We start from the raw sequence: 25,547 nt of genomic DNA, 5'->3' as shown, positions 1-25,547 counted from the left end.
TAAAGTTGAGACCTGACAGTGTCATGGATGTTTCTCAATCATCGTCTGAAAGACCAGTGATGTCTCTTAGGTTTAAATGCCCAGACTCACTGACCTTGCCCCAACAATCAGCACCATGGCTTCTTCTCAGCAGTTGTCTAGAAAACTGAAACTAAAATAGTTGATGCTCACAAGCAGGAGAAGGCTAAAGAGATAGCAAAGCCTTTTCAGATGCCAATATCCTCTGTTCAGAATGTAATTAAGAAATGGCATTTATCAGGAACAGTGGAAGTTAAAGCAAGATCTGGAAGACCAAGAAAATTATCAGACAGAACAGCTCGCAGGATTGTGAGAAAGCAAGTCAAACCCACGTTTGACTGCACATCCATCCAGAAGACCTGGCAGACACTGGTTGTGGTCACTATTCCACTAGAAAGAGATACTTGTACAACATGGTCTTCATGGAAGAGTCATCAGAAGAAAACCTCTTCTCGTCCTCACCATAAAAATCAACGTTTGAAGTTTGCAAATGAACATTAGACACACCTGATGCATGTGTGATCAAGTTCTGTGGACCGATGAGGTTAAATAAACTTTTTGGCCGGAATGAGCAAAGGTACGTTTAGAGAAGAAGGACACGAATTAATGAGAATATAAAGAACCTCTGTCCAACTGTTAAGCAGGGGGGGGGGGGGGGGTTATATATATATATGGGGTTATATTGCAGCCAGGGGCACAGGGAACATTTCACGAGTAGAAGAAAAGGAATTCAATAAAATTTCAGCAATTTTGGATGCTAACTTGTGCAATCTGTGAAAAACTGAAGTTAAGAGAGATGGCTTCTTAAAGGGATAATGATCCTAAACACACCTCAAAATCCAGGTGGATTACATCAAGAGGTGTAAACTGAAGGTTTTGCCATGGCCTTTACAATCTCCTGACCTCAACCTAATTGAAAATCTGGGATGACCTTGAAGAAAATTATTTGTCTAATCTGTCATTTGATGCCTTTTGGAGATTTTTCCATCTTTTATTCTTATTTATGCACATTAATATACATTTTTATCTGGGGTGCCCAAACTTTTGAGCCCCACTGTATGACATACATATTTTAAGTGACAATAACTTTCACTCACAAAAGGTACTGCAGATTGATTTTGGTTCACCCATGGTCATCTTGTGAACAGGTAGCTTTTATTCCAGAACATATCTTTTAGAAATGATTGATTGCATCTTTTGTGTGCTTCAAATTCTGGAACCAGTACTTTTTAGTTTAGTTTATTTCTTGTTTTCCTTATCAGTGTGAAAAAAAAACTCTGAATAAATCTTTAACACACTCTATCCTCCAATCAAACTATCTAACTCTCCTCTCAACCCAGAGTATGAAAATCGTTTAATGCTTGACAGTTTGTTAAATCAGGATGTAGGAAAACTCTTAATACATGAGGCCATTACAGAAGCATTGGATTAACAATTAAATGAAAAATTGTGCATAGAAATAACATTTATTACAGTTTTACTGACGTTTTTATATGGAAGTGGTTGCAATATAGCTGTGGCCAGGGACAAACCTCCATCATGTTTAAGGTTTATTGCAAACTGACTCATCAGTCTAAAGTCTGTTAGTTAAAGTGCATTCTCTCAAACCAACAATTTAAATAAGCATGCCTGCTCTTGTGTCTAAGAGTCAGCTTGTAGCTGTAGCTCAATCTACAACTAGTTCTTTTTCATTCTGTTTGAAATTACATAACCATAATCCCATGTCAAATGTCGCTAAAGGGAGAGACGAGAGTATGAGGCCATTTAGAGTTCAAACTCATACCCCTTTGGCTATTTATGGCCTAAGGGAGACTGGCAGCTATAGCATGATCTCTGCAAACCTTGTCTCTGTCCAACCTTTCTCCCTTGGTAAGCTAGCAGTGTGTGTGGTGTGTGTGTGTGTGTGTGTGTGTGTGTTGGTGTGTGTGTTGTGTGTGTGTGTGTGTGTGTGTGTGTGTGTGGTGTGTGTTTTTCTCATGCAGGTCTATTACATATCTCTGGTCAGCAAGTTGTTTACGTCATTTCTTTAAGCTGCATTTCTATACCTTCTATGTTTGCATGCTTGTTTAAATGTGAGTTTTGACACATGTGTGCGTATGTTTAGTGACCTGTGTAGTCAAGTGGAGCAGATTTTACTGTGTGTCCTCAACTGCTCTCACAGCTAGCACAATAACTGTAATAGGATCATACTGACTGAATGCATGCAAAATGCCCTCAGTCCCACTGCTGTCTGTGTGTGTTGTCTTGTCACACAGCCCTAACACAGACTGACGGGCCAACATGCATCTAATTCTGTATGCTGGAGATACTAAGGGCTGGATTTTTTGGGGGGGGGTCCAAAGGGGGCAGTACAAGGTATTAACTCTGCAGGGTGCCCAAACTTTTGCAGACGCCCTTTTTTTGTTTTCCGTTATTTTGAAAGTGTTAATGATGGAAATAAAATCTAACTTTTTGTTACATATTATGCAAATGTCTAATCTGTCATTTGATGCCTTTTGGAGATTTTTCCATCTTTTCTTGGCTTCTTTATGCACATTAATACAAATTTTTACCTGGGGTGCCCAAACATTCGAGCCCCACTGTATATACTTTTGATTTGTCAACAAGGACACAATTTTCTCATTTATTTCATGGTGGTTACCACAAAATGGAAAGGTGAAAATTTATTGAACTGCCATTCAGGAAATGACTGGGCTGCGACAGTCTGCTCTGGGGGACAACATCGGCCGGCGGGACACGATCCATGGTCTCTAGGGAACGTAACAACGGGGGGAAATGAAACGCCACACGTCCGGCAACAACAACAGGATGGACCGCCACACGGGACAAGCTACAACAACGGGACGGTTGTGGTTAGGTAAAGACCAACAATTGAAAGAAACCGTCACACGCAGGAGACGGTGACAACAACAGGACGGTTGTGGTTCTGGTGAGGAGAAGAATTGCAACACGTGGGATGCAAACCCCGGTCTGCAGGGTAAAAGTCCTGTGTTGTTTAACCCAGCCACCCTCCTTACATGGATTTTTCAGCTTTTTAATTCTGCTTGCTGCCGTAATCGTGCTTCTATCATGAAAGATGCTTCCCATTGAAATGCATTAGTTTTAAGTGCTCACCGCCAAAATAAAACAGAAAATTGTGTCCCTGTACATGCATCAATAGATTAAATAATGTCACCATTTCAAAAACTGCCATGAGACTGGGCTGTGTATAGACAGTGTTTTGCTGTTATTGACTTTGTAGTACAGAATGTTGCACAGTAAAATTGTTGATGATTAAATCAGTTTGTCTATGTTTTTCCTATTTTCTACTTAAAAGTTTATAGAAGTCATTTTTTCTAAACTAAAACTCTCTGTAAAAATCAAGTTATCCTGCACAAAAACATCTTTGTATCATTTTTCCTCCTTATTGTCTTGATCTTCATTATCTTTGTCTTCATCTACACTTTCTTTGTAGGTGCCTTTGTCTTCTTTGCCATCATCTTCTTCTTTATGTCCGAATCCTATTTATTCTTGTTCTACTTAGCCTTCTTCTTTTTTGTTCAACAAAGAGGAACTAAATTAGAATAGAAATCACGATTAGTTTAGACACAGTATATATGCCATCATCAATTTAAACCCTAAGTGGTTTCTGCCATAAAAACAATGTGAAACAGCAGCAGTACCAATGGCGTCATGATGTACTGAGACTGCAAGTCAACGCATGATTTGTACTTTATGCAATAAGATGGATCCACTGTGAAGAGTAATCTCAGGAGATATAAGGTTCTATCTGTGTCTTGTACAGTGTGGACATAGTAAGTACACAGATTTTACTCTGTAAGAACCTGATAATTTCTCCTCTCACAAAATATTTCAGCAAAAAGAACCTTAAAATGGGAAATGGCTCTAAGGAGCCCACTTTCGTTTCCATCCTCTCCAGATTCCAGAGGGTCTGGGAGTTTGGCTTGGGACAATTTTGGCACCGTCTGTTCCTGAGGAGGTAATTGATGTCGATACTAAACCCTCTAATCCAGTTGATTGGACCGAACATCTGTTGCGAGTGTGTCTGATGGGGTGTGTGTTTGAGGCAGTTGGGTGCTGCTGAGGCAGGAGAAGGAGAGAGAAGCTATCATTTTCTATTAAAGTGATGTGGATGATGCACAAAGAGGGGGAGATGCAGAGGACAACAGTGGAGGAGGAGTGATGAAGATTAATAACTAAAGGATGTAGTGGAGGACAGACCCTTAAATGTGTTTATCTACTTTTTTATTTTTTCGAATAGGATTCACTTGCTTTATTGGGCTGACATTAATCTTTATTATACAGAAATCATAGGATATATCATAGCTTTGGACCTCATAGGAGCCTACGGTGTTTTAAAGTGAGTAAAAACATATAAATGGATGGTCCTTTGAAAGTCCACTTGACTTGTGGTTAAAGGTGCAGCTGTGACAGTTTAAGGTCACAGCATGTTTATTCTCCGGGTTAAGAGAGAATGAATGCTTCCTGGATGAAAAGAGAATAAGAGCGAGAGCAAGACACTGAGGATTAAGAGAAAGAAGACTGGATGCCAGGGGAAAGGACTAAAAAAACAAAAGCAAAAAAACTGAATATGGAATTGAGAATGAGCTATGTAAAAGAAAGGAAGCATTCAGACATAAAAAAATGCAGATGAATGGGATTTCTTTTCACGGTTCTGGATTATAGATTATTAGGAAATTGGCCCCTATTTGTACCTGGTATTAACATGCAATCTGTATTTATAAAAAGACATCTGATCTTTTACACTTGGTCTGGGCAAACACAAAGACGTACAGTTTGGCTTTTTTTCTCAGGAAAGTATCCAAACTGTCCAGATTGCATTTGCAATTGACTGAGACTGAGGAAGGGTGAGCACACTGAGTTGCAGCCAACAGCACAACAACTAAATTCACCTTTACCTCAACAGGATTTATAGCACACATACACACAGTTAAAGCCAGCTGAATATTTACTAAGACATGCATACATTTACCTGCATCTCAACAGGATTTACAATACAGTAACAATCAAAGCCAACAGCACAGTAACTAGAAAAAAATTCACATGTATCTCAACAACACTGGATTTGCAGCGCAGATACTGTACACTCAATTCAAACATCAACACACCGCTCCCAACCACACACAAGAGATAGGTTTACGCCACCCGAGTGGCACAGCATTGGAATAGCAACTGCTAAATGGCAAGCTCTGTTAAAACTGTCTGTACATGAGCTAGCTTACTGTAGCTCCAGTAGAATCACCTGCAGCACATCCTCAGCAGCGGCCTCTTCTTCCCCGTTCTCCACTGGAATCAGCCTGCTGCCGCTCATCTGTCCAGACTCTTTGCTTCTATTCATTTGGCGCTAGTGAACAGCTGATATTACTTAGCATTGCAACTAGATGGATTTTGTGTGGCACTGCCATCTGTTATTTTCATCTGTTATTTTTTAAATAGAAATGTGTACATCTAAAGTGCTTATATTACGCTTTTTGGCATTTCCCCTTTCCTATATAGTGTTATATATGTGTTTGTGCATGTTATAGGTTTACAAAGTGAAAAAGCCCAAACTCCCCCCTCCAAGGGACTTACCATCTGCAACAGAAAATGCTGTTCACAAACCGCTCCCAACAGCTCTGCTGTAGTCCAGCCTTTACTTCTGTGACAAATGCATTTTGCGTCACTTTGTTAGACACGTTATAGGCTCGTCCTCGCCCTCAAACCAAGCTAGTTAGAGCGGAGGCCCGAAGAGTTCAGGCAGTTATGTCGCCATGTCCAGGAAACAGTGCAGAGGTAAAATGTTACCTACAAAAGACTAATTTGTTAACATTTAAATAACTTACTCTAAAACATCTGGCTCCCGTCTAGGTTATATGGCTGAGCCAAAACCATAGGTTACTGGCTGAAGCAGGTTTGTTTTGGATCACTTGCTTGCCAGGCTCCGCGCTACTCTGCTTCTGACTGGCTAGTAGTCCTTACCTAGGTACTGCGCATGTGCGACTCCCAACAAAGATGGAATAGAAGTGAGATGGCTCACTCTGTAGCTAAAACGGAGAGCTCAACACACAGGGTAAAAAGAGGAGTTGCAGCAATGTGCAGTACAACAAAAATATGATGTTTTTTGAAAATTAAACCATGTAAACCTATTCCGCTTGACCTCTGACGTTACATGGACACCGTGCTCCTGCCTTACAGTACAGATTGCTTATTGAAAGCGTCATTAGATGGGCTATTCAAACTTTAAGTGGGTTGCGGCTGACAGGTCAATTTATTTCCCCACAACCCCCCCAAAAATAAAATCCAGTAGGATCCAGTACACTTGATGAGGATCCTTCAGGGGAATATAATTGGAAACCCTAAGATAAGTGCACCGTTTAGATCCATTGTAACTTTGGTGTATGGGTGGAGATGCACAAATAAGTGGATCAAGAGAGAAAAAGATTTACACTGTCTTCATCCTTTCTGGGCTCTCACTTTTTATGATAAGTGTTTTGTGAATCAAAGCTGTATTGGATTTCAGATAAGACAAATCCAGCTGTCAGCTAAGCTGATAAGTAACTGTACATTGTGAGCTTAAGCTTAAAACAGGCCTTTCTTAAAGTGTAGTAGATTAGTGATAGATAGAGTGATGAAACATCTGGCAAGGGCTTTTTTTATTTTAAAACACAGTGAGTTACACATGCTCACAGACAAAGCTGATTCAGTGTGAAACTTAGTTCAGCGGGGTTTTGACGCGTGGCAGACTGGCAGGAGGGAGATGTGACAGCTTTGTTTCATGCAGTGATGTTTAAAAGAGAAATAATTTGACATGTGAGTGGAATGTCAAACCATCAAAGAAGCCACCCCACCACAACCCACCACGGTTGAAAGACGTTTGATAAAGGTTGGTGTTGGTGGGTATTTTTAGTGCAGCTTACAGTTGTACAAGTATTATTAGTATTACACTATGCCGTATTTTCCTTAATATTTTAGTGGTCAGAATGGTAGAATTAATGACTGAATTAAAATATTTTTAATACAGGGTAAATACAAGTAGGGTTCCAATATATTACCGTTTCAACAGATAACCCTTTCAGACCGCAAAGAATTGTGGTACAAAATTTACAGATTAGGAAGATACTGTAGGTATTCCAAATAAGTAGTAAGGGAGGAGATGGATTTGACCATAAAGAAAAATAATGGAATAGGAAATGTGTTGATGCTCATTAATGACTTTGGGTCCCTTTTCAACAATTGGCAACAAGCCCCACCAATTCAATTCAGTTCAATTAAATTAAATTCAATTCAGTTTTATTTATAGTATCAAATCATAACAATAGTTATCTCAACACACTTAACAGATAGAGTAGGTCTAGACCACACTCTATAAATAGATTTATCGGCCGACATTAGGCATTTTCCCAACTATCGGTATCAGCATTTATGTATTATTATTTATTGATTCACTTTTTTTTAAATATTCATTTATCAGAATCATTTTTAATGACAAATGATTTTGATAAATTAATATTTAAAAAAATAAATAAAAATGGCTGAAACACTCTTCAACCATGTTATGAGTGTTGGCTTTGCATAGTTTGTCCACCAGAGTGCGCTCTACAACATCCCTGTTTTTTTGTTATTGTGTTTTTATACAAAGAATTTTAAGCCAGATTTTTAAGCTTAGTGCTCCATTGTTGTCCACTGAAAAGACATCAATGAGCCACCAAATGAGATGTCTAGAGCACAGACATCACTGTTCAGAATAACGTGCATCTACCAAATACAAAGCATGTATCCAATTGTGCTTGACCCTGCATGGCATATTTTCTGATTTACCATGGGTGTTGTTGTTGAGATTTGCTGTAGGTGCTCCAGCATAACCCAAACTACGGAGGGTTGGGTTTGCGCTGTTCATGTAAAATGTGTATATCTGTATATTTGACTTATCTAAGATACTTTTCAAGCAATCATTTGTTTTTTTCTTTAGATTTCTTTAAATGAAAACACTTTTAGGTTTCGGTCAATGCTAATATGTTTATACAGAAACGGCGAATAAGGCATTTAATCTATTTTAACTACTACATAAAGACTACAAAGGCTTCTTTTGGTGGAAGTTCTTATCCCACATAGGATAGCAGAAAAGAAGGACTTAGAGCACCCCTGCTATCACTTAACAGCGACTTATTAAACATACTTGAGGGGGGAAGAAAGAATGCTAGTACATATTTTACTAGATATTTAACATAATTTATACTCTCTACATGCTAATCAGTGAGGCGTTCACAATGCTGTGTGAAGCATACATACAAGGTAAATATGAACCTTCATATTTCTCTTTTATTTCTACCTTTTTCGTAAAAGTGGCACTTATTCCATTGGTTTCATTCTTTACCTGTCCTAAACAAAATGGTACTATATACAGTAAGTATGTACACTGGTACAATATTCCGCAATGTGTCATCAATGCTCATTTCAGGACTGTCCACTATGACTACGACTATGGCTCTACTTGTCAGAGAAACGCATGTAATGTGGTTATACACAATGCATGTTCCAAAGATTAATCAAACATTTTGTAAACTGACGCAGGCCTGTTGATTACTCTGGTAGCCATCTCTGTCTGTACAATGCCATCTTGTTGAACATCCAATATGGAATTTGAGAAAAAAGTCAAGGTTCCTTACACTCTATTTTACAAATGATGCCTGCAAAGTGCAAAGGAATGCTCAAACAAGTCCTCAAACTGTTGACCAAACCAGCCAAAATCTCTCTCTCTCGACTGGTCCGAGTCCAGGATTTTTATTTGGCTAGTCAAACAGAGACATGTGATACTGACTCACACACAAGCACACACTCTGAACCTCAGGTGGTCAAAGTCTAATGTGGAGGTGAGGCTTAAAACCACGTACTGTAGGTTAAGTTTGCACGACAATGTTTCCCCAAGGGTTTCAACTGGAATATAGTGAAGGAGACAAACTGTGCTCGGTTTTACCCTACATTAAGATACAAATAATCGCTGAAGGTGTTTATAATAATGATAAATAATCACTTTCATTGTCAAACTGCTCTGTCATGAAAAGATTGTGAGCAATCTTCTTCACAATCAGTATTTGGGGAGCTAAATAAAATGTTGGACATACAGAAAGTGCTGATGATGATAGTGTTAACTGGACCAAACAGCTCATCCATTAATAAATCACTTCTGCTGAGTCAGCTACGGCGAGACTGTACTTTATCGTCGGCTTACGTGGAAGTTAGTTGATCGCCCGATAAACAGATAAGGAGATACAAATATTTAAAGCATGAATATTTAAATATCCTGTGGGAGTACAACTAGTGTTGCACTCAGAATGTTATGTTAGGCAAAAACACTCAAAGTACAATCCCTTAAATCTGTTAATTTAATAATAACAACACAACATCTATGTTCACTTCTATTCTAGGGTTCATAACAAGGCTTTGATCAAATGATCAGGCTCCAATAACAGAAAAAGTAGTCCCGCATTGACAGACCTTCCGCAACAGCGCTACAGTATATTCCCTGCTAAATCCAAGTAAAGTAAAGTGCAGTATAGAGGACTTTCAAGAAAGTATCATAAAGAGAAAGAGGTTTGTAAAATTGAATATGGTAATGATTAATTGATTTTAACAACCCATCTCCTTACTCTTACTTTACCACATATTTCCTCCTTCATATTTTCCTCCATCCACAGACTTCATTCACATGCCCTCTCACCCTCACTCATCTTCAAAGTTGTCGTTGGAAATACCTCAAGTAAGATGTGTCAGATGTGAGATATGCGAACGTGCACATGGGTGTGTGTTAGGGAGCCTCAGCTTGCGTGACTGCTCCTTGGTATCATCACCGTTTGATGCACCAAAGGGAGTTTTGGCCTGACAGCTGTGCAGGGGAGAGTTGGATGCAGATGTAATATCGTTCTATCATTTCTCATCAGCTTCAGACTTCCAGGATGGTTGGAGGCCCCGACAGATACCTACCGCCACTTAACAAGACGTCATTTAATGTGTTTTACAGTCTACCATGCAGTCTAAGAAATATTTAAAATGGACAAATGCCACTGGAAATGGATGTAATAAAATAGTATTCCTGCCAAAGAGCCAATGATAAATTAAGACCTGATGTGCTCCTGGAGAAATGGTGTGAAGAAATTGCTCCCAAATTCAAAGCAGCTTGTCAAATATGAGTTGTTAAGTGACATGTGTACGGATGTATGTGTAATATCTCGCTTTCCACTCCGCTGCCACTTGTTTTACAGAAAAACGGGGAATTGCGTCATCACACTGTGGCCTAGAAAACATCTCTGCAAGCAATACTTCATACAGGTCGCTCCGAAAAGCAGGACAGCAAAATTTATCCACCCGTCTTCACAAAATATGTGGTTTGTAGGGTGCTGCCTGCCATGCTTGTGGTAGTCAATCAATCACAATAGCTCTCCGAGCTAGCAAGTTAACATCCAGCTGACAAAAGAAATGCTGATAGCAGTCATTCTCACCACAGCCTCCACACCCTGACTTTCTGACTTCCTACTTCCTGCATTGGCACTTGTTGTGTATATATAGTAGTCTATATCGACGGCTTTTAATTTCACGGATTGTTCAGGTACCGCTGGAAATTATGCCGTATGTCACTTTTTTCGGCCAAATTTCGTTACCTTCCGCTTTCTTTGTGTTGGCATTCTAGGCTCTGGTGAATTTTTGAGGACTATGGTTACCTGGTCCTCAGATCTCTGCAGGGTAAATCCAGACAGCTAGCTAGACTATCTGTCCAATCTGAGTTTTCTGTTGCACGACTAAAACAACTTTTGAACGTACAAGTGTTCCACCAAAACAAGTTCATCCCGAGGCGATTTTGCAGCGGCACTGTTGCTCCACATGACGCCTAGCGGCGCCCAAGACGATTAGGATTGGTTTAAAGAAATGCCAATAAACCAGAGCACGTTTGTCACCCATCATGAAATGCTGTGTGGACTAACCAGACCCTCCTCTGCACCGCTGTGGCGCAAAACTATGAATATAGCTACCATGTCAGCAGTTAGCTCCCTATCTATAGTGGTTAGCCAACTAAACCTGCAAGTAATCACTGCGAAAACAAGTTATTAGAACCACATATTTCCTGTGATCAATATAGACGTAATAACTGGCAATACTTGCCTGGATTGCATGAAAAACAAAATTTAGTTGATGAGTATAGGAAAAAGTGCATGTACAGCACTGCTGCACTTTAAAGATGCTGTAGGTAAGACTTATTAAAACTAACTTTCTGTCATATTTAGTGAATAATCCAGCTCCTCCGGCACCACCTACAGCCTATTGTGTGATTTGCAAAAATCCACAGCTCCCGGTTCAGATGCTCCAATCAGGGCCAGGGAGGTTGTCTAACTGCATGTCAATCACTGCTCATGCATACCCATTCTTTCTCGCTTGTGGGGGGAGGGGGTTAGGAGACCATTTGGGTTTTAGCAGAGGAGGTAGTAAAGAGGAGGGACTGAGAAGTTGTCGATGTTCAAATTCTTTGGCTAGGTACATGACCATAAAAAAAGTTTACAAATGGTCTAGTAACTACAAGCTACGGCATCAAATCAGGTCTAATGTAGGGGAAAATAATACTAATCATTTGTATGTAAAAATCCTTTCTAGGAGACAGGGTGGTGCTGCCAGTGTTGATGTTCTCTGTCTATTGGGGTCTGTACAGGTCAAACACATTTTGGATCAGGTATATGCTGCTGGGACATTTGGCCTTTTGCGACAGAGGTGTCAGGGAGCTCAACAGGTTTAACAAATCACACTCGTCTCAGCTGGGCAGCTACAAGACACAGAGGTTACAACATGAGCATCTGTGGGCAACAGCCATTAAATCAGCAGGGTGGACTTCTGACTAAACCACCGGAAGGAAAATGGAAATGCACAATAAACAGGTGAGACAGACCGAGGACACGGGGAAGAGGCTGATTAACTGTGTTGTCTTTCTGCCACAGAGAGCTCCTTTTAGGGGTCACACTCAAGGAAAATGAGTCAAAAAATGGTAGCAGTTATTTGGAACTTCATTTCCTATTGTTTGAACACAAAACAGATTTGTATCTCAGCCTGTCAAACAAAGTATTTTATTGGCATGTCGGTTAAAATCTACACGGAGATAATTACAGCTGTTGCCGATGTAGTGGGAGAAGAAAATAAACCAGGAAAGCACAATTTGTTGTTGTTACGGTGGATAGATTACGGACACCAGTCATTTGCAGAGCAGTCTATTATTTCCCACAATGTTTCAGACATCAATGCTGTAAGACAAGTTTAAGGATGTAACGGAGAGCACAAGATGTCACAGCCCTGGTCTTTACATTTTTAGCGGATACAATTGGAGGGAGTTGCAACAAAGGCCTCCAATCGACACAGAGTACATGCCAAAGTCAAGATGAAGATTCTTCTGGCACTATGAAACCTTTGCTATTCCCACCTCAATCTGTATGTGGCCCTGAACCAAGGAGCACCAGAGATGACAGGATGTCAAAAATTCTTTTTACACCTCACCGACCTGCATACCTGCTATATATATATGCATGTCTATATAACAGCTTGGTGACACATGTCAGAGACAACTCCCACGCATAGCACCTACAGGATGGAATCGTCCTTCCAGATTTCTGAGCACTATGGTGAAGAAAGATGCACTGAATGCGTTTTTTGAGTGTTACATCACAATGTATGATTGTATCAATAAAGAGGTTTTTTAAAATTTATTTTTATTTATTTAATTTGGAAGGAGTAAGCTTCCTGCTGAGACCTTCCCAGTGGAACCTGTGACTCTCACATCCCGTGACTGGTCGCCTGTGTTGTAGTACTCGAGGCACTACATATTTACTCTGTCTTGGCTCGGTCCCGGATTAAGAGGACTCTGGATTTTATTTCAAGACCGGTAAAGACAACACCCGCAGGGATATCACTAAATTGCCTGTGTATCATCTGATTTATGCGTTAACGACATTGCTGTGATTGAATGTAAAACTTCATGTTTCAAATGCACCTTAGGCAACAGGAGAAGAAGCCCCTAGCTGTCTGGGAGATGTCAGCCAAATCGTTTTATTTATTTTATATATTTTTTTAAGAGTTCAATTGCAAAACAACATCTAAAAGAAAACACACACCAGTGTGTAAATTCTGCAATGTAATGCTAACCGACATCACCTACACCTTTTAGTAAGGAAGCATAAAGAAAGGTAAGCTAAGTGTAAGTGACGCTAAAGCTAGCTAGCTAATGTTATCAATCTGCCTTTGTAACAACATTCTGCAGACATCTCTTCACCCCTCACCCAAAGGGATTTAGTAAATATTTGCTATACATATTAGCTGGTTGTGTATATACTGCATGTTTAGATTCTTTGGTCTGGCCCTGGTCTTGGACTTGTTTCACTCTCAACTCCTCAAAGTTTTAGTCTTGTCTTGGTCTCGATACATTCTGGTCTTGGTGATGACTTGGTCTCGGTTTTCTTGACTACACTGCTAGTTGCACAACATGACAGTGAATGAGCCAATCAACAAAGTACATTCATTCTCATTCTTTTTATTCATTGGACTTCCTTGTCAGCCATATACATCACACCCAATGGTAAATCAGATTTAACACTGGACTATTGCATAGCACTAGTCAACCGAATAATGTCGATTTTATTAATCCCACAAGGGGAAATTACAATTTACACACATCACACACACAGGCGTGAATTACACACAAATGCTCAGCTCCTCTACATCCACTAAATGGAGAGAATTCAGAATGGGAGGGGGGGGCTGCACATGGAAAGGCACCCAGAGCAGTTTGCAGTTCGGTGCCATGCTCAAGGGCACCTTGGCAGTGCCCAGAAGGTGAACTGGCATAAGATACATTGCAAATGTCATATATAACGCCATATATCGATTCCAGTGTTTCCACTATTCAATCCCAGCAGGGCACCACCCTGAGTACATCCACAAGGCAAGTGTCTGTGGTTAGGTCACATGTCACACGTGTAATAACAGGACAGTCTGACTATCTGGTAAAGTTGGTTAAACAGGTGAAGAACATGTTGTTGTTAGCCTACCGGTTACAGAGATAGACAGAGAGTAGATTGGTGATGCTGTTTTGCCCTCATTATTCACCGTGAAGTTAGTTGGAAGTGAATATGGCCCAGGGATGTTTTATGTGGAGTGACGGCGTCGGACTCACTCTATATTATTGGGGTCAAACATATGGCCAAAGTGCCCGCCAAAGGGTCAATTGAGGCCCACTGGATGACATTGCAAAGTGTGAAAATAATTAATTCCAATTTCAAATTTATCACTTCAATCTCAGAGAATATCCAAGTTTTTTTTCAGTAAATTTACAACTTAATGTTTAAAAGTTCTTAGTTTTTTCTCAGAATATTACCCCTTGCTCCTGAGTCCGTAATATTATTTTTTACGTACAATGGACTTAGAAGGCTGACAAAGCAGCGGCAACTTGCATTTGCCAACATCAAGCTGAAAAGAATCTCTGTGGACGATAAAGTTTCTGATTTTTCTGGAGTGGTTTACTGATCTGGCCCACTTGAGATCAAATTAGGGGTATGTGGCCCATGAACTAAAATTAGTTTGCCATCCCTGATCTGTATATAGTCTGTGGTCTAACTTTGCTTAAAACATAGCTGGCAATTGCTCCTGGTGTTTTGGAAGATGGAAACAACTATTTACTAAATTACTTTTAAAAGTGAGTTTTCTTTAACCCTCTGAGGTCTAAGGGCATTTTTAGATATGTTCTCAAAGTCTCCTTTTAAGGATAACCTGAAACCCATGTGTTTCATATTATTTTGTTGAGAAAAAACTCAGCTTTTTTTATAGTGGTGCCCAAAATTCTTCCAGAGCAATGTATGAAGACATAATTTGGCCCTAAATCAGAAATATTTCTCAAACCTCATGTGAAAACAAAACTACACTCAATTTGTTTTGGTGCTTGAAATGAGTTTAGAAAAGTCTTGGGTTCACAAAGTAGCGTAATAAGTGAGTAAAATAAAGTAAATAAACTACTAAAAGGAAAATTTGTAAGATCGCTTTTTGAGTAGGACTTTGTCAAAAGTTGCTTGGACTCGCCAGTGCGTCCTTTGTCCTCAGAGGGTTAAATTCTGTGTTTTGGATAGAATCTTTGAGTTCCCCCACCCTTCCTCCTTACTCACACAGGTTGCTCCGCTTCCACTCTCCAATATAAATGTACATCTTTGTGATGCCTCAGCCAACTTAAACAACTGTGCAAACTTTCTAAAACAAACTTTGTAAAATAATTGCAGGGGGTGAGTAATCACAGGACACTGTTGGGATCGTTATGACTGCACAGACGAGAACTTTCATGTAGTGAGCGGAAAAACAGATGCTAAACGAGAAAACAAATGTTTAACGAACCACACTTCTGCTACACAACATCTGGCGGTTTCCCAACACATTACCAGCACCAAAACCCTGTTTATTGGGCATATGAGGATGAATGAATATGATTACACACACAGTAGATCACATACAGAGGTCTGCTTGGAAAATTGAACAATGCTGGCGCACAGATGCAAAAGTTGTGTGTAGTTGGGACCATATGTATCTGCTTCAATAGATTACCTAAACAAGTTCAGTACACTCTCCTGTGTCCTGTCTAATCTTTGCCCCTCTCAGATTTGAGTCTCAATTAAGCTGAGAACATACTTTTCTATAATAAGAATACATATATTATTATATATTTATATCCCCCTAAAATAATCTTATATTACTTGACGTCAATGTGTTATGTTTGTAAACTTCAGGGGCCAAATGCATAATCTCTACATTCTAGATTAAACCACCTTTTTCCACTAACAGTAGCAGGAAAAAAAATTATATATATATATATATATATATATATATATATATATATATATATATATATATATATATATATATATATATATATGTATGTGTGTGTTGGTTTAGTTCTCATGTTTCATAAATCTTAACTCAATATTTGCAAAAAACAATAAAGTTAATCAGTTTGAACATTAAATAGCTTGTCTATGCAGTGTATTCAATTGAACTTAAGAAAGGATTTGCAAACCATTGTATTCTGTTTTATTTCATATTTCACACAACGTCCCAACTTCTTTGGAATTGGGGTTTGTAAATGGACTGATTTTAGGTAGTACTTTTCTAGTCCTGACAACTACTCTAAGCACTTTCAACACGACAGGTACCATTCACTGTTCATTCACACACACATTCATACACTGGGGGCCAACTCTGCCATACTGATAAACATTCATGCACATTAAGACGCCGATAGTGTAGGAACAAGTCAGGGTTCAGTGTCCACATGTAAACTGCAGTGACCAGGGATCCAGCCACCGACCTTGTGATTGGTATTGCTATAAAGTTTTACCACGAGCGGTCAATTTATAATTTTTTTTATTATTAATATGTACCGTCATTGAACAAATTGACTGTTTAGTTAGTACGTTTAGTACCCTTTATCTCTTCACATGTCCATCCAGGCCGCACCTATTTTCAAATTGCAACTATTATACATGTTCAGTATTTACAATCTGACATCCTGTGGTATGTAGGGAACACCGAGGGTAGAAGAGGACACAGTCAACATTATATTTTATGCTGCAAATCTTTGGATCACAGATGGAGAGATAGCATAGAGGAAACAGGGAGCGCTAACAGCGCTACTGTGCAAAAAGACCTATCAGCGAGTAACCTCCAAAAAGCACCGATCTCCAGCAGAAGACCAGCCCGGGCAGTTTGTATACTCTAAAGTTATGTTTGATCGTGCAAGATTTATGGTTTTGAGATTCAGAGCTCTGGGTGTTTGCTAATGGAATTGTGTGGTGTGCTGTTTTGGCCAAATCGTTGCTTTCCACAAACTATAAGAACAAAACTGTTCTATCATTACACTTTGTTGTGTGTCGGGTCTCTCACATTTTCAGCATCTGTTAACATTTAAAAAATCTTTTAGTGTGTGCCAGGCACCAATCGTCTTCTCTGCTTGCAGTGGTTCCCTGTCGCAGCTCCCATCCAGCTCAAGACTGACTGGCGCTGACATGCAGGGCAGTGAAGTCAACTGCTACTTCATTCCACGAAGCCATCTTCAAACCCTACACTCGGGTGCAACCTTGACGCTTTGCTTTTGTCATCCCAGTCAATGCCCTGTTTTGGCCTCACAGTGGTACAATGAACTGCCTACTAAAGTCAGAGCAGCAGAGTCAATGCTTATATTCTGCTGCAGGTTAAACCCCTTTTCTACACCAAGACACATTTAAGTTGTTTGTCTGTTAACAAAATAATAACAAATCTAAATATATTTATAGTATATGCCACCCTGAAGAAGGCTGCTTTGTGCCAATATGCGTGAGTTGCTGCCCATGTGTCTGAAAAGTAACTAGTAACTGTTGTATATGAGTCCAAAACATGTAGTGGAGTAGAGGAATACAGCAACATAAAATCAATATACTCAAGTAAAGTACAAATACCACAAACTGTTACTTTAATACAGTTCTTGAGTAAATCATCAATTCTACAGTATACTTTGTGCAGGTTTCTTTTGGGGTAGGAAAGAATTTGGAACTCAGTATCACAGCTCTGATGCCTAGTCCTTAAAATAAGGGCCATTCACCATGACAACACTGATAATGTGTCATGGTGCGGAAAGCAAAGAGCAGGCCACAATCTGTGTTCAGTGTGTGGGAGAAAAATTGAGAGATATGACTCAAACAGAATAAGACTGTTAAAAATATGACAGCTAGAACTGTTAAAAATAACTGAGGGGAAAATTGGGCTAAAAGTTTCACAAACTGACAATGTTGTTGGCCCCAATTGTTTTAACCAAAAAAATACAAACTGACAAAATAAGTTTTTAATGATTATGTTGCTAGGTGCTAAGACGTCTGCCTTTCAAAACTTACTCTTCGGCCCACACAGTGCACATGCAGGAAACCACTGTAGCACAACATTCACATAAGAAGGCTGTCAAATTATAAAAATCATGTCACTATTTCAGCACGGTGATACACTGCTCAACACGTCTGATATACAACTGTGTCTACGTTGTGACAATGTAACTTTGTCATTAAATAGCGCAAGAGGAGAGTGTTATCGAGGAGGGGAGGTACCATTATGTGATAATGCAGGTAACTGCTCTACCTATCTTCCAACAGGATGTAAGACCTTTCTCCTCACAGTTGAGTTCACCATCTAAGATACATCCCTGGGCCCATATACAGTCCCTGACAAATGTCTTGTCGCTTATCTATTTTGTAGAAACACCTGCTATTAACCTGACTTTTAATTAATCAATTGGTGTAAGAAATAGCTCATATGAAAAGCTAAAACCCTCCCAAATGATGTTCAATGCACTGAAATTAATTAGTTTCACTAAAAAAAGATTTATTATTTAAACAAGACAGAAATGTCAAATTTTGGCAAGACAAAAGTTTTGTTGCCTATACATAAATTGAACAAATTTACTACAAATACTAAAATATGTCAGCAAATTAAATAGCGGTGCTGTGAGATTCAAATGCAGCCTTCCACCCTGCAAATCTCTCGCACACCCCCATACTGGATGTAACCCCAGACCATGATTTTTCGCCACCAAACTTCGCTGTTTTCTGGGTGAATCTTGGATCCATGCGGGCTCCAATAGCTCTCCTGCAATATTTGCGGCAACTGTGGTGTAATTCAACAGAAGATTCATCTGAAAAATCCCCTTTCTTCCACTTCTCCAGCGTCCATCCTTTTAGCAAGCTGTGGGCCTTGGCAAATGCCACACGGTTGTTCAATTGTCTTTTGTTTAGTGCTGGCTTCTGGGCACTGATTTGACCATGGAGGCCATTTCGAGCCAACAAACGGTCCTCTCGAGTAGTTGTCTTAGTGGGTCTGCCTGACCTGGGCTTGTCATAAACATCTCCAGTGTCTTCAAATGTTTTTTTAATCCTCTGTACTTGACGCTGAGACCTATTGAAGGTGTCTGCCACATCAGCAGTGGATCTGGTCTTCAGCCTCTTGATAATCAAAAACTTAGTTCAGGTGTTGCAGGATGTCTTAGGTGCAGTGATGTGAAGGTCTAGTGTACTGGGGTTGTTTTTATCACAACCTGAGACCTAATTGATCCATTATTAGTCACAGGTGAAGCTCATATGACAAGGCGACAACACTTATGTCTTTGCAAAAATTGACTCAAGGCTTTACCAAGCTGTGAATTAGAAACTTTTTGACAGGTCTTTTGCACTGAAACATTATTACAAAAGCTGTTGGGATTAATAAGCCATTTCTTGTAAATAATCTTGATTAGAAATATTTTCAGCGGCACTTCAGGTCAATTTGTACACAAGCGACAAGACTTTTGTCAGGGACTGTACACCAAGCACTGAATGTAGATTATTTGTCCAAACTGATTTTTTTTTAGTCAGAAATTAAAGTTAATAAAATAAATAAAACAAGAACCAAGTCCACAACATCTTTGCTGCATGTACTATTGCAAAAAAATTTAAAAAAAGTATGCAGCACTATTATAGCTAAGCAATTGAAAAATAATGGCCAATTGGAAATCATCATTAGGACATAGGCGTATAATTTGAATTCAGGATCATATTTTAGCATTTATAACCTAGATTGCTCCGTTGCCGACGGAAATTCCACCGGATTTCACTCATTTAGGCCGGATATCCATTGCCTTTGGCTTCCTTTGTGTTGGCATTTTAAACTCTGGTGGATTTCTGAGGACTATGGTTCTCTGCAGGGTAACTCCAGACAGCTAGCTAGACCATCTGTCCTATCTGAGTTTTCTGTTGCATAACTAAAATGAGTTCCTTCCCGAGGCATTTTTGCAGAGGCACAGCGGCTTTTCATGGTGCTTGGCACCACCCTCTCGCCAAGACGATGCGATTGCTTTAAATAAAAAGGTCAATAAACCAGAGCACATTTGTCTCCCATCCCGGGATGCTGTGTGGACTAGCTAGACGCTCGTCCGTAGCGCTGTTCTTTCAGCCTTCACACTGCCGTACTGCATTGACACACTGCTGTGAGTCCATGAACATGGTAACTGTCTGGTTAGTTCATATCTGAAACAGCTGGACAGTTGAGTGTGTTAATGAGCAAAATGAACGTTGTTGGTGGCCTTATGGCTACAAACAGGCTTGGTAAAGAACGACATGCAAACGTACTGACAAATTCAGTGTTGTAGCAGAAAATAGAGAGTTCTCTTCGCTTCTGCAAACCACAACAACCCGGTGCAACCAGGACAGGACAAAACAGTGTAGAGTAAAAGAAAAAAATTGCCGGTGCCACACAGATGTCTTCTTAATTTATAGTTTGATTTTTATTTTTTAAGGTATATGACAGTGACTAACGTTTTAATGTAGAGTTACATCTTCATCAGAGTCCTTGGAGAATGGACAATGGAGCCGTTGATAAGAATCATCAATCAATCATCAAGAATCATCAATTGTGTGATTGTGCGTAAAGGGGGCGTTGGCTACCTGAAGATACCCCCATCTCAACCAAGGTGCTACACTCATTAATAAGTCATTAAATAGGTGCCTACAAACAGGTCAAAAGTGAATAACAACAATGTTGATAGATAAGAAGCATGACATGTTTACAATACAGTGGGAATAGTGGTATATTCATCTTAAAAGGTCCCATGGCATGGTGCTGTTTGGATGCTATATATAGGCCTTAGTTGTCCCCTAATACTGTATCTGAAGTCTCTTTTATATAACCCTTAGTTGTCCTCTAATACCGTATCTGAAGTCTCTTTTATATAGACCTTAGTGGTCCCCTAATACTGTATCTGAAGTCTCTTTTATATAACCCTTAGTTGTCCTCTAATACCGTATCTGAAGTCTCTTTTATATAGACCTTAGTTGTCCCCTAATATCGTATTGGAAGTCTCTTTTATATAGGCCTTAGTGGTCCCCTAATACTGTATCTGAAGTCTCTTTTATATAGGCCTTAGTGGTCTCCTAATACTGTATCTGAAGTCTCTTTTATATAGGCCTTAGTGGTCCCCTAATACTGTATCTGAAGTCTCTTTTATAAAGACCTTAGTGGTCCCCTAAAATCGTATCTGAAGTCTCTTTTAAATAGACCTTAGTGGTCCCCCAATACTGTATCCGAAGTCCCAAAATTCGACCTTGCTGCAGAACTACAGCCACTAGAGCCGGGCCCACAATGAGCTTTCCTTGAGACATGGCATTTCTCTGTCTGTAGCTACTGAGGAGGAGAGGGGTGGAGGGTGGGAGTGTGGCCTTGACCAACTGCCACTTTGCTCGTTTGAAAGCCATGATGTCTCTCTCTCATGGGTAGGCCAAATTCTCTGGGCGGGCAAAGCAGAGAAAGGAGAGGTAAGCTTGCTCCTTATGACCTTATCAGGAGCAGGATTCCAGATCGGCCAATCTGAGCTTTTATTTTCTCAAAGGCAGAGCAGGATGCAATTTCTAGCCACTGGGGGACCATAGGCAGGCTGGGTGAACACATATCAATGTTAAAAAACCTTATGAAGTGAAATGTCCATACCATGGGTCCTTTAAATACTATATTTTGACATACTTTTACTTTAGAGAAAGCAAGTTAAATTAAATTCTTTGTTTAGACATAGAGGTTGTGAAGTGTCAAGTGTATGTAAATGCTTCCCTGCAAAGGGATTCATTAATGATATCACCACCCCTGGGTGGACGTGTAATTTTTTTTGATTCCCTAGAACCTCAGCGATGCAGGGGAGCCATTATTGGCCTGCTTGTAGTGCCTTGCCATTGCGTTGACGTTTAGTTTGGCCTATATAGGCCAGTCCACAAGGACACTTTAGAAGGTACACTACGTGCATACGGTTTCAGTAGATAAATGAAGAGATGGGGTATTTCTTGCCAGTGAGATATGGGATATGAGAATTGTTTTGCATTGGTCGAGTTAAAACATTGTGCACAGTGACCACATTTATAGAAACCCAGGGGTGGGCTGGGAAGCCAAGTGGTCAGGGGTGGGTTGGTCATGTCTGAGTGGACCAATCAGTCATGATGTTGTGGACACGCCTAAAAATAAACCCGGGCAGCTTAGCACAGATGTCTGTGAGCGTAGGGTCACTCTTCAGAGCATGCCAATGCTTGTGAATAACGTTTTTCATTCTTCCTACTGCTGGAGTATCGCAGGTGGAAGAAAGTACTCTGGATGTTATGTTTGACTTAGGTCTTTAATAATGAGGCACAATATTTATTTAGAGCCCTATCCCATGCTTTGGTAATGTCAGATTTAACCTTGTTCAAAACGATGTCCTAGATAGGCTGCTTTTGACATAAAATCAATTGTGGTGCTACAATTTCTTCTGACTTGCAGGAACTGGCTCACTGGTATATTGTGGACTAGATGAGGTGAGTGAATGCTGTCCACTCTTAACAGGGTGTTCAGGGTTGTGTTTTTAGCTAAGCTGGACCAGAGAATATCTCAGTTAAAGCAGTTGAATGAGGTTGTGTTCACACTCTTTTTTTTAAGCTGCCAGCATCTGTTTTACATTATAATCCTATGGAGTAAACCGTGTTTTCAATAACGTCTAAAAAAAAAAACCTACGTCAAGCGCTTTTTTGACAGCTGACCAATGACAAGCGGAGTAGCCAGACCTGTCATTTTCATAACAAAAAGAAAAAAATGGAGTCGGAGCACAGCATCCCTCATTGTTCTCTGTGAGGTTTGCTGGAAGTGAGATAATGTAGTGTTTATATGGAGTGAGCACTGCACCAGACCTTTAAATGCTTCATTGCTTGTAAGAAATAACCAAAGTTAGAGAGGAACCAACTTTGAAAGAAACATTTTTTTGTGCTGTCCACCGAACCACCCGCCAGTCAACCTAGAGGAAACACTGATTACAGTTCCCGATTCTCAAACAACATATAGTACAGTACAGCTTTCCTTGTGAAGAAGTCCATAAAGAACAGTATGTTGCAATATGTACAGTATATGACTTCTGCTCGCTCTCTCTCTTAGCTTTCCTAAAGTCAAAGTAAAGAAATGAAATAATACAGGAAATGTGATTTTGGAGCTTGGCACGGATGTGTAACACAGCAAGTTTAGTTTAAAGGCTATTAAGCTAATGCTATTGTATGCATACTGGGCTTTCCCCTAATAGACAAAAGCATATTTATGCATTTGAATGCTTTTGATTCAATTTAGATTTTCTTTTTCCTCCTAAAGCCAGTGCTGCAGATTTCACCCTCCACTACCTATTATTTTCAGGTTTTGAGGATGCCTTGAGGGCGGATATACATCATGAAGCTATCTCGCACTAATTAAGCTCAAAGTTGCCGTCCTAGCCAGAAGTTCCAAATTTGAGTGGGCCGACTTAGCGCAGGCTAAATCTCTGTTTCCACCCCAAGGCAGTACAACAAACATCAATACTGCATTTTTAATGGAAGTAAATGGGGCATGCATAATTTGTAAGCTCTGTGATGTGCATGTGTTGCTTGTATAGAGGCATAATCCATATTGCAGTGTGTCAAGCAGAGTCTAAATAATACTATTCGTCTTATAGGCTGCAAATGGTGATTATCTATTCCCAAATGTGTCAAAACTGGACAATTCACTGCAGTGACAAACTGTTGGTGCCTTTAAAAATAACACTTTTCCTCAGCATATGATACACACAGACAACTGACAGGTGTGTGCATTTTCACCGAGCAGGAGTTTTACTTCCAATTAGGAGCTAAAGATAAAACATAGTGGTGTTAAAAGTGGTGGTCCATGGCAAACTCAGCAGTTTATCCAAATAAATCCATTCACAGCTGAGAAACAAGGTGTGACTGTGCCTTGCATGAATTAGAGTAGCTCCTCTGCCCTTCAGTGAGCATACACATTAGCATAAAACCCGTTTTGAAAATTGAAGGTCACCAGCAGGCAAAATGAGAGCAGAGGAAGTTTAATAAAAAACTAAAAAATAAGGAAAACATTGGTGTTTTGGCTTGGGTACCTCTTCCGCTTTGGTCTGCTCAAAGGCAAACTCCATGGTGGGCACAGCCAGTTGGTTGGCGAAGAAATTCACATCTCCAGGCAACTGCAGCGAGCTGACGTTGGGTCCCGGGCAGTTCCCACCACGAATGCAACTCAGCAACTGTCTCTAAGAGAAAGGACAAAAGATGAAGAGAAAGAAAAACACAGTGGGATAAGAGAAATTCACTGGTGGAAAGAGAACAAAGATACAGACAGGGGTTGGTAAAATAGAAAGGCACAGAGGTAAACAAGTTGCCTTGTTCATTAATTAAATGAGTTCTAGATAAATCTTGGCTTCTGTCTGGGACTGTTGCATTAATGCTTCCTTTTAACACTTTAACTGCCTGAAATATCAGCTTATGGTTCATGTTTTACTGACTCTATAGATTTATAATGGCAAAGAAACAATGCATTGTTTGATAGCATGTGTTTATAGCTTGTATTAGCATGTAAGTTAAATTAACAACAGAACAAAATCAAATTTCACCTTGGAGGTTAGTATTCTTCACAACAAATTGTAAATACCCCAATTAAGATCCTGGTGTTTTTTATTATGTCTGTGTGCGCAAGTGTGTTGGTGCACTGGAACGTATCATATCTACAGAAAAAAAGACATCATTTGCAAATCTTGTTAACACTTTCATGGATTTGATGCAACTAAAATATAAGTCATTGTGTTATTACAGTAATATAACTGGATCATCTTTATTCAGTTGCAGCCCTTTGTTTATGATTAAGTTTCATGTAACAAATGGCAGTTCACAGCTGTGTGGCAGCTGTGTAGCAGAACATTTTTTAGATTAAGTGTGACAGAAGCCGAGTGAAAACTGTGTAAACTATAACCACGCAGATGGTTAAAAAGTTTCTTAAATCAGACATGTATGCCTCCATCTCCAAACTACAGTGCAGAGTGGCGTCAGGAGGAGAATTAAGCTCTAGTTACAACAAAATAAAAACATAAATGTTAACGGATGATGCTCCAAACAATGAAACATGCTGGGCTGCATATAGCACTACAAAGATGGCCATTCCCCCCAAATAAACACTAGGACATACTGTATTAAAACTGCACAGAGGACATTCTGGAAAACATTAAATTGGTTTTGCTCGGGATGACCTCTAGTTCACCCAGTCAGAGTGTGCGCCCCATGTAGGCTGAGTCCTTTGCAGTGGCCCATGTTCGGGTCCGGACCTGCGGCCCTTTGCTGCGTGTCATCCCCATCTCTCTCCTATCATTCCTGTTTGTCTACTGTCACTATATAATAAAAGGAAAATATGCCCAAATAAATAATTAAAAACAAATTGTTTTGCATGTTGGACCCTAAACATAGTGTACTTTTGAGAAGTATTGTTGGTCTACTATACACTCTAAAAAACATGAATGACGAACATTGGATGATTTTGAATAAACACTTTTGTGAATAGTGAATAGTGTAATACAGTCTCAGAAACTAATGGTGACTACATTCAGTGGGGTTGGAAAGTTTGGGCACCCCAGGTAAAAATTTGAATTAATGTGCATAAAGAAG

General features: G+C 39.7%; 1 protein-coding gene across 1 annotated transcript in view; it reads right to left on the bottom strand.

The window, feature by feature from the left end:
* Positions 1-25,547, bottom strand: part of LOC116695607 (inactive N-acetylated-alpha-linked acidic dipeptidase-like protein 2) — a 730,805-nt gene that overhangs the window by 192,910 nt on the left and 512,348 nt on the right. The window contains exon 13 of the mRNA XM_032525998.1: positions 23,999-24,145. Within this exon, the coding sequence (XP_032381889.1) occupies positions 23,999-24,145 (147 nt within the window). The remainder of the gene's footprint in view (positions 1-23,998; positions 24,146-25,547) is intronic.

The sequence above is a fragment of the Etheostoma spectabile genome, chromosome 9 (assembly GCF_008692095.1).
Source record: "Etheostoma spectabile isolate EspeVRDwgs_2016 chromosome 9, UIUC_Espe_1.0, whole genome shotgun sequence".
Classification (NCBI taxonomy): Eukaryota; Metazoa; Chordata; class Actinopteri; order Perciformes; family Percidae; genus Etheostoma; species Etheostoma spectabile.
The sequence above is the reverse complement of the archived record's forward strand: the minus strand, read 5'-3'. Positions and strand labels throughout refer to the sequence as shown.